Consider the following 10,545-nt stretch of genomic DNA (forward strand, 5'->3'; position numbering starts at 1 on the left):
TCCCCTCTCCCAGCCCCAGTCCTCCCACCTAGTTCTCCTGAAGACATATACCCCACACCCACCAGTCAACCTTTTCACCACTTCCACCTCTCTCAGCCCCCACAGCACCCTCTCCCTCACCCCCACCACGCCCCAGGCACCCCATACCAGCAGGCTGGTCTGCGTCCTCAGAGGCATCAGTGGGCAGACGTTCAGCCAGGAAGAGAAGCAGGTCCCGGAGGTCAGGCTCACTGGGGTAGAGGAAGTTCTGATAGCCAAGCTCCAAGGGATATCCCAGGTCCTGGGGGTGGGGAAGGGTGGCCGCTATCAGTCAGGCAGGCAGGATCCTCCTGTTCTGGGAGCCCAGGGCTGAGACCACAAATGATCCCACTCTCTCACCAACCACCACCCTCTGAACTTCCCCTTGGCTCACCAAGGCCTTCAGAGCTTTAAAAATTAAAGCTCCGGGGACTTCCCTGGTGGTCCAGTGGGTGTGACTCCACGCTCCCAATTGCAGGGGGCCCAGGTTCGATCCCTGGATGGGGAACTAGTTGTGGCATGCGTGCCACAACTGAGAGTCCGCATGCCTCAGCGAAGATCTTACGTGCCACAACTGAGACCGGCGCAACCAAAATAAATAAATATTTTTTAAAAAAATAAAATTAAAGCTCTGGCCTCTCTAAATACGACTCAAAATCCAGAGGCCATGAAAGAGAAGATGGGTATTTCTGAATACATGAAAAAATTTTTCAAGAAAAATTACAGTGAGCAAAGTCAAAAGCATAATGACAAGCTGGGAAAAAATGCTTGGAGTTCATATCATAGGCAAAGAGTGAATCTTTTTCACTAGTATATAAAGAGTGCCTAAAACTACACAAGCAGAAAGACCAACAGTGCAACAGTAACAGAGGCAAAAGATAGGAGCAGACAATTCCCAGAAAGAGAATGAAAAACGGCCCTTAAACATATGCAAATATGTCCAACTTTGCTTACAAGAGCGACTTGAATTGAAAGCACACGGAGAGACGCCACACGAGCATCACTGATCCGGGACAACCTGACGTTACGTTCTCCTGAGGTCCACTCGGGCAGGGAGATACTATCACTTGCACAGAGTTCCTGCCCCAGACCTGAATCTAGTCATGAGCAAACGATCAGACCAATTCAGATTATGGGGCATTCCAGGAAACAACCAGCCTGCATTCTTCAAAAACATGTATCATTGCAAAAAGAAACAAAGAAACAAAAACTAAGTAGGACTGTTGGATACAGAAGATTAGAAATGTAACAGTGATATGAAATATATGATCCTAGATTGGACTCTGTAGTTGGAAACAAAAAGAGCTAAAAAGGATATTTTTGTAACGACTGAGGAAGTTTGACCATGCACTAAATATTAGATACTATTACTCTATCAATATTCAGTTCATGGGTGGGATCATGATATTGTGGTTATACTGGCAAATGCCCTTTTACTTGGGAGAGATGCACTGAAAGTTTTAGGTATGAAGTGTCATGATGTCTGCTGCTTTCAAAAGGTTCAGAAAAAAATGTGTGTGTGTGTGTGTGTGTGTGTGTGTGTGTGTGTGTGTACCCAGATAGAGAGAAAAGAGTGGAGGAAAATGTTAACAACACAGAAAGCTAGGAGAATGGTGTTATTTTTCTGTTTTCATTTTTCCTTAAATTTGAAAGTTTTTCAAAGTACAAAGCTAGGAAGAAAACTATACAGAGAGACTATTCCTCACCTATTGAATGGGCAAAACTCTGACAATACACTCAGTGGGTGAGGCTGTGGGTAAACAGGCACCCTCTCATACACTGCTGTTGGGAAGGCAGAAATTAAACAATCCCAGTGAAGGCGACTGGGGAAAATCTAACAAAATGGCGTATGCGTTTACCCTTCCACCTAGCAATCCTACTTCTAGGAGTTGACCCTGAAGACAGGCCTCCAACAATTCAAGAATATATATGCACAAGATTATTCATTACAGCATTATTTGCAAAATATTGGGAACTCCCTAAATGTCCAAGCACAGGAGAGGGGTTGAATAAACTACAGTGCATACATACAATGAACTACTCTGCAGCTGCAAAAAGGAAAAAAAAAATGATTGCCTGATATGAAATGATTTCCAGGATATGTGGCAAGGGGAAAAAATAAGGTAAGAAACTAGATATATGCTCTCTTTTGTGTAAGAAAGGGGGGAAATAAGAATATATATTTATATTTGCTTATATCTTCATTTTTTAAAAACTGGAAAGACACACAAGAAACTAATCAAGGTAATCCCCTTACAGCAGACGGGTAAGGGTAACGAGGTGAACGGTCTGGAGTGCCAGTGGGACTTTTCAAGGTATTGTGTTACTTCTGTCACACCTTGGAGATTTCTTTGACTCTTTCAGTAGTTAACCATCTTTTACCCAGTTAACAATTCTTTATATTGAAATTTCCCTATTCAAATTACTGCTGGGGTTTGTGTCTCTGGACTGGACCCTGACTGATAAAAATGACCCACACAAAATAGTAAATAATGTTTTTAAAAGAGGCTATGGGCTTTGGAGTCAAAAAGATTGGGGCTGAAATCCAGCCTGTGCTACTTAACTGGCTATAAGGCCTTGGACCGGTTATTCAACCACCAAGAAGCTCAGTTTCTAGCTGTAAAATGGGGCTGACAGTACTTTTCCGATGTGGATGCTTTAAGGGATAAAAGGGCCCATCAAGGTTCTGGGCCAGAGTTGCATGGATTCTGAAAGCATACTTCGTGGATGCAAATCCAAGCTTTGCTTCTTACCAACTGGGTAACCGCAGGCAAATCACTTAACCTCTCTGAGCTTCACTTTTCTCACCTGAGAAAAGGGATACCAACAGTGCCTACTTCAGAAAGTTGTCACCAGAGTTCAGTGAGTTAACACCAGGTTACCACAATGCCCAGCACAGAGCACACACTCAAAAAACATCATTATTATACACACATATGTGTACTTGGTCACAACGTAAGATATATTTATTTCAGAGGATCACAGTCAAAACAGTGTGAAAACCACTGTCTTTTAAGCTACTTTACTTTGGGATTTTTCCGACACCTGCAATCAAAGGGCTGTGACTGATACAGAAACTCATTCCAGGAGTGGGGTGTGTGAAATGACAGACACCAAAGTATGGAAGTGGCTGAGTCGCAAAAAGTGCTGCCAGGAGTAGGGCACATGAAGAGGCAGGCACCAGAAGGCGGCAGTGCTGAGCCAAGGTGGGCTACATGAGCAGCACCCAGCTGGGTTAAGAGAGACCTTTTCTACCTGCTCAGGGCAAACCGAGGCTCTGGGGCCAGACAATCACGTGAACCTCTCAATCACGGAAAAAGCCATACTCACACTAAAGTTAGTGTGAGGAAAAGTAGGTCACCACCAAATCCAGTGGGAAACAGCACTGAGAGAAGGGAGGAAGAGAAAACTGGGGGAAGCCTGATCCCCGGCCCCTCCTCAACACGCCCCACTGTGCACCCTCCTAGCCAAACAGGACACAAGTTCCCCTTTATAAAGTGCCGTCCTCGAGAAGACAGCCCCAGGCCAGGGGACAGACTGCCTGCCTGGAGGGCCACCGAGAGCCCCAGACAAAAGAACCTGAGAACTCCTGAGAACTAGGTGAACCAGAGAGCCAAGGGAAGGGTAGAGCTCTGAGGCCTATTTCTAAGATACAGAAACTGCACAAGCAAGGAACAAATTCAAGAAACCTGACCACCCAGTCCCTTGGGGCTAAGTGGAAGGTTTCACTGTAGTTACTCTATTGTCCCTCTGCCACCATATACTGAGTACGCTGGGCATGTTGACATTCATTACGTAGCCACAAGTTGCTGGAACACAAGCAGCCAGATCAAGCCTATCCAATAATAGTGATACCACTTGCACAAAGCTTACTATATCCAGCTTTTCACGTATGAACTCTTTTTTTTTTTTTTTTTTGCGGTACGCGGGCCTCTCACTGTTGTGGCCTCTCCCGTTGCGGAGCACAGGCTCCGGATGCGCAGGCTCAGTGGCCATGGCTCACGGGCCCAGCCACTCCGCGGCATGTGGGATCTTCCCGGACCAGGGCACGAGCCCGTGTCCCCTGCATCGGCAAGCGGACTCTCAACCACTGCGCCACCAGGGAAGCCCTGAACTCATTTTTAATCCTCATAGCAACCCTATGTGGTAGGTACAATTCTTACCCTTTTTACACATGAGAAAACTTAAGCCCAAAGAGGTTAAGAGACTAGCCTAAAATCCCAGAACTAATGAGCCAGGAGAAATGACATTTACTTGGAGCCCTTGGATATAGTAACTGGACACAGGTCTGTACTGGGGAGGCATGAGTGCTTCACCAGAAGGCACTTTATTTACAATAGAGACAGTATGTAAATTATTCTTACGAGAGGTAAGCTGCAACAGAGCAGAGTAAAGTTTTAGTGCAGACACTGTTTTAGTTAAGCAGCATATCTTCCTTCGGGTAACCCTCCCTCCTCCAACTCCAAGTGATCTTGAAGGAGCAGCCAATCACAGTGCCCTATAGGGATGACCAGGTGATCCAAGCTGGCCCAACCAGAGAACGTGGTGGTTAATTTCAGCCTGAGCATGTGACTCAAAACAGGGCCTTTTCAGGAACTGGTAAATGGATACTATAGGGGGAAAAGTTCTTGGTGCTAAGCTCAAAATATGAGAGCCAGGGGCAACTCAGGCACAAACTCATTTAATCCTCAGGACAACCCTACTTTTATCATCTCGATTTCACAGATAAGGAAACTGATGCCCACTGGGCCATCAGTTAGCAAGGTCACACAGTTAACAAGTGCTGTAGCCAGGGTCTGAACTACTCAGGCAGTTTGACCACAGAGCCGGCAGCCTTAACCACTAATGAACGCTAAGCCACAACGGGAGGTGGCAGAGAGGAAAGTCAAGAGTCTCAAAGGAGCTTGGTGACTTTGTGAAGGAGGAAGGAAGAGGCTGTGCGTAATTGGGAGGAAGACACTCACCATACAGGCCTGAGCCAGGCTCATGGCCAGACGGAACCGGGCAGACATAGCAAGAGGCAGCAGGGGGCTAAGGCCGGAGCCCACAGCAGGGTTGATCACACGCAGGCAACGGACCACAGCTTCTACAACCAGCTCAGTGGTGAAGGCTCGCAGGGTCTGCACATCTGGAGGAACTGCCCTGAAGAAGAAGGAGGCAGGCTCGATGGGGGGTGGGGGGAAGCAGTCAGGAAACAGGGATGAGGCTGGGCCGTGCTGCCTTCTGGAAGCCCTAGTACTGGGATGGGGTAGGGAGGGTGGCCACAGTTCAGACAGGTCCTGGGTGTTGCTGGCTGACTTCCATTTGGAAAACTGAGAATGGGGGGAGTCCTCAGGTCCTAAGATCTTGGTGTAGAACGGTGGATGGAAGGGATCCGAGTTCAAAAAATCTCAAATTTCCCTATGCCTAAAAGCCCCAAATTTCTGGGGTCTGGGAACGCCTAGGAGCCCAGGTGGAATAGCCTCTGGGTTTCTGCATCCCCAGATATCATGTTTGCTGCATGTCAGAGGCCCCTAGATACTGACCTGCTAGAATTTTGAGACTAGATGTTGGGAGGCTGGAGTTTTCAGGAGTTCCAAATGTCAGAGTCCCTGGGTATCAGGACCACCCAGTCTCAAGCAATCCAGAAATCAAGCTCCCTAGATGTTGTCATCTTGGGTTTTTAGGACCCTCGAATGCAGGAGTCCTTGTGCGTCGGGGTCACCAAGCATTAAGGCCACCAGATTTTATAGAGTCCTGGGGTTTTAAAAGGCTCAGGTATTGGGAAACCAGGTTTGAAGGTTCCCAAGTATCCAATCCCAGGGGATTTTGGAGTCCCTGAGTGCCAGGATCCCAGAGTTTTAAGTTCCCTGGTTCACAGGATAAAGGTGGCTTAGAATCTCCAGATGTCAGAGTCCCAGGGTATTGATGTCAAGATCCACAGATTTCAGGATCCCGGGTCTTGAGGTTCCAAGGTTTTAAGGTCTCGAGGTGTCTAGGTCCTGGAGTTTGGGGTTTACCAAGTGTAGAGGTCAAAGGGTTTGGGAGGCCCCGTGTGTGTGTGTGCGTGCGTGTGTGTGTGTGTGTAAGGAGGAGGGAGGGTCTTAGGGTCCTGAAGTTGCAGCCCTAGATGTCAAGGTCCAGAGTTTTGGAGTCCCGGATGTGGGCATTCCGGGGTGGGCGGGGGCTGTGTCCTTACGTGCCGGCCTGTCGCAGGGAATGGATGAGGATTCGGTCCGCCTCCTCCATGGTAGAGCCGTGTTGGAGTCCGAGGTTGGGTCCAGGGCCGGGTCCGAGCAAGAGAGGCGCAGCTGTGGAAAGCCCGCTCCCTGCTCGCGGTCCAAGGAGTGTCACGGGCTGCGCGAGGAGAGCCGGGAAGTGTAGTTCCGAGACCCAGTTCGGCGCAAGCCGGATGCCTGTCGTTCTGGTGTGAATGGGCGCGCGCAAGCTTGAGCGTGCAATGGCTGCTGGGAGTTGTAGGTCTGGTTTTGTTTGTTTTCTCTTTCCTGCAGCCCAGTGCGCTCTTCCAAGTGAGCAAAGGATTATACTGCACGCGCAAGTGTGTGTGTGTGTGTGTGTATGTCAGGAAGGAAGGGGGAAGGAGCGGGACGGAGAGAGGCTTCTATACTCATTCATTTAAGGCAGCATTCATCTTCTAGATTGTAAAAGCGTACAAGTTAAGGCAGGGGCTTTCGCACAAAGCGACTAGGTTTGAGTCTCAGCTCTGCAACTTGCTAAATGTGCAACCGTGGGCAGGTTACATAGCTTCCCTGTGTCTTAGTTTCCTCTTCTGTAAAATGGAACTGTTAATGTACCTGCTTCCTAGGATTAAACAGAATTAACTCACGTAAAGCAGCGTTGAAATGTGTGCCTGATACATAATACAGTAAAAAACAAAAACAAACAAAAACCACTATGTAAGTTACAGTCACTAGTATTCATGCATTCAATAAATGCTTTATTTTAATGTTTTATATATATATATATATACACTCCAGAGAATAATTACATAGTAAACATCCATATAACCACCATTCATGAAAAAGACCACCCTGTCTCCACTGCTCAGTAGTGCCACGTTTGTCATAAATCACGTGTACCTATATGTGGGACTCAGTTTCTGAACTCTATGCTGTTCGTAATTTCTCTTGCTTTATAACAAGCTTTGATACCTGATATAGCAAGTCCTCCCATCTTGTTATTTTTCAAAGCATTTTGGCTTTTCTAGGTCTTTTGTATATCAATATACATTTTAGAATCAGTTTGTCAAATTTCAAGGAAAAATCTCTTGAGATTTTTTTTTAAATTAATTTATTTATTTTTGGCTGTGTTGGGTCTTTGTTGCTGCGCGTGGTCTTTGTTGCGGCAAGCGGGGGCTACTCTTTGTTGCGGTGCGCAGGCTTCTCACTGCAGTGGCTTTTCTTGTTGCGGAACACGGGCTCCAGGCGCTGTGGCTAGAGCCACAGTAGCTGTGGCTCGCGGGCTGTAGAGCGCAGGCTCAGTAGTTGTGGCACACGAGCTTAGTTGCTCCGCGGCATGTGGACTCTTCCCGGACCAGGGCTTGTGTCCCCCGCATTGGCGGGCGGATTCTTAACCACTGCACCACCAGGGAAGTCCCTTCTGAGATTTGTGTTTGGGACGGCATTGAATCTCTGGATCACTCTGGGAAGAATTGACATCTTCACAATATTGACTATTTCAATTAGTAAATTTAATGTATCTCTCCATTTATTTGGGTCCCCTTTAATCACTTGAAAATATATGATAATTTTTTTCCATGGAGATCTTGCACATATGTTATGTTAGGTCTATTCCTACATACTTCGAATTTCAGATACTGTTGGGAAACAATTATCATTTTTCTTATTTTAGTTTCTGACTCTGGTGCTAGTATATATTTTGTAAAAATATTTTTTTAAAAATCAGTGCCTTTTCTGTTGCCAGACTCTGGCCCACAAGTGTCCCATCTTCACCCCTCCTCACCTTCCCATCCGACCCTATTATGGCCCCGCCCTGTGACCTTAATCCCTCCAAAGCTGGGGGAAGAGAGGGGGGCTGTGTGCAGATGGCTCTTCAACCTGGAAAGGAGGATGGCGGCATCTGAAGGCGGGAAAGGTGAGAGCAGGCTTCCACCCCTGCAGACCCTTGGAGCAAGCCTGGGCTCTGCTCCATCCTCAGCCCCTCTGACCCACCCACTGCCCACGAGGACCCCACCCCTGGAGAGCCTTTAGGGGACCAGAATCACATCATCCTGTTCCCATCCCAGCCAGCCCCAAACACAGCCTTAGATCCCAACTGAAACCCAACCGAATCCTGGCCCTGATCCCTATCCTAGCGCCCACCCCAACTTCAACTCCAGTGCCAGCCCCAAGCTTAATCCTAACACAAACTTTACCAACCAGAGGGCAAACCCCCGTTAGAATCCAAACCCCAACATGAATACAGACCTTACCATGAGCTCTAAAGTTACCGAAACTCAACCCCAACCCCTGGATATAAGCACTGTTAGTGAGTGGGTCTCTGACTTTCCAGAAAGAGTGCAGACCCATTTTTTTGTGTGTGTGGTACTCGGGCCTCTCACCGCTGTGGCCTCTCCCGTTGCGGAGCACAGGCTCCGGACGCACAGGCCCAGCGGCCATGGCTCACGGGCGCAGCTGCTCCGTGGCATGTGGGATCTTCCTGGACCGGGTCACAAACCCGTGTCCCCTGCATCGGCAGGCGGACTCTCAACCACTGCCCCACCAGGGAAGCCCCAGACCCATTTTTAAGTACCAGAGAGAGAGAGAGAGAGAGAGAGAGAAAGAGAATACACACTTGATGGTGGTAGTAAGTTGTGAAGGCTTAGAGTCAGAGACTGCCTGGATTTGGCTCCCAATTCAGCTACTTCATCAAATCACTTAACCTCTCTTTTTGCATCAATTTCTCCGCCTGCAAAATGGGGATAATACTATGTGCCAGACACTCTTCTGAATGCTGAACTCATTTAATCCTCACAGCGACCCTATATTGTAGGTACTCTTACTGTCATCTCATTATACAGATAAGGAAATTGAGGCTCAGAGAGGTTACATAATTTGCTCAAGGCCACACACAGCTACCAAGTGGTAGAGTCAGGATTTAAACACAGATAGCTTGTTTCCTCCAAAGCTGGGTGTCTTAACCAGGCCAACCCACTGCCCCTTGGAGACTGAAACAAGGCCATGGGACTTGGGAATGGCTTTAGCTGAAAACCCCAGTGCAAAACTCAGATCCCACCCAAACTCAAGTTAAACCCTAACCTTGATCCTAATTCAAATTCCAACTCATTCAAATATCCAGTCCTAACCCTAAATCATATCTCAAGAACACTTTACTCCCACCGGTATTTAAACCCAACCCAAACTCTACTACTCAAATTTAATCCTAAACTTGCTTCCAGCTATAAACTTAATCCTACCCCATGCCAATTCAAGTTCTACCCCCCAAATCTAACACCAAACCCTACTTCAATTAGAAACATAATCTCACCCTCACTCCCCTATAAACTCTCACTCTATCGTCAATCAATCAACTCCAATTCCAACTCTTATCCCCCAATCTTTAACTTGGGTACCCTCAACTTTCCCTAATTTTACATGCTCTTCTCTCCTTCCCTCAGACAGAGGGATAGGATCATGTAGGAGGCAGCCATGATTGCCCCAATACCCTGTCCCCCCCCCCCACTCGGTCTCTCCACACAGACACCACCCCAGAGCCCAGTCCAGCCAACGGGACAGGCCCTGGGCCCGAATGGGGGCTGTGCCCTGGGCCCCCAGCATCAGGTGGTGAAATCGGCGGGGCATCCAGCCTGGGGACCCCTAAGCGAAGGACTCAGCACAGTAAGCACAAGACAGTGGCAGTGGCCAGTGCCCAGCGCTCACCCCGGGCACTCTTCTGCCTCACCCTGGCAAACCCCCTGCGGCGGTCCTGCATCAGCATCGTGGAATGGAAGCATCCTGGAAGGCCAAGGGCAGGGCTCAGGGGTGAAGGTCACCAGGGTACCAAGAGTCAAGGATTAAGCCAGGGCTGGAATGGAAGAGGGCTGAGGTCACCAGGGATCAAGGATTAAGAACTGGATTCAAGGGGGAGTTGAGAAAGGTGAAGGTCACCAGGGGGATCAAGAGTCAAAGACTAAATCTCAACAAGAGTTGAGGATGGCTAAGGTTTCCAGGGGGGTCAGAGTCAAGGCCTTGGTCAGGGCAGGGGCTGGGAATGTCAGAGCTGGTCACCTTAGGGTCAAGGGTCAGCATTGGGTGGGGAGGGCCCCAAGGGAATGTGGGGCTCTGAGACCACTCTGCCTGGGTCCTTAACTGTGTCCACCTGAGGCCCTTCGACATCCTCATCCTGCTGACCATCTTTGCCAACTGCGTGGCCCTTGGGGTCTACATCCCCTTCCCAGAGGATGACTCCAACACTGCCAACCACAACCTGGTGAGGCTAGCCCCGCCCCACCCCGCCTCCAGCTAGATACAGCCCCAGTAGAGCCACACCTCAAGCCTTCCAGCCAGGCCCCGCCCCTCTCTGACCCAG

At 48.5% G+C, this 10,545-nt stretch overlaps 1 protein-coding gene across 2 annotated transcripts in view; it reads right to left on the minus strand.

Moving 5' to 3' along the window:
• Positions 1–6,431, minus strand: part of CCDC22 (coiled-coil domain containing 22) — a 13,397-nt gene extending 6,966 nt beyond the window's left edge. The window contains exons 1-3 of one of the 2 annotated variants that reach the window (XM_067723668.1): positions 6,197–6,431; positions 4,983–5,160; positions 148–280 (exon numbers count right to left, since the gene is read on the minus strand). In XM_067723668.1, the coding sequence (XP_067579769.1) occupies positions 148–280; positions 4,983–5,160; positions 6,197–6,246 (361 nt within the window). In that variant the 5' untranslated portion in view covers positions 6,247–6,431. The other variant, XM_067723670.1, reaches the window with a different exon arrangement.
• Between the last annotated feature and the right edge of the window lie 4,114 nt (positions 6,432–10,545).

This window comes from Pseudorca crassidens, chromosome X (assembly GCF_039906515.1).
Source record: "Pseudorca crassidens isolate mPseCra1 chromosome X, mPseCra1.hap1, whole genome shotgun sequence".
Classification (NCBI taxonomy): domain Eukaryota; kingdom Metazoa; phylum Chordata; class Mammalia; order Artiodactyla; family Delphinidae; genus Pseudorca; species Pseudorca crassidens.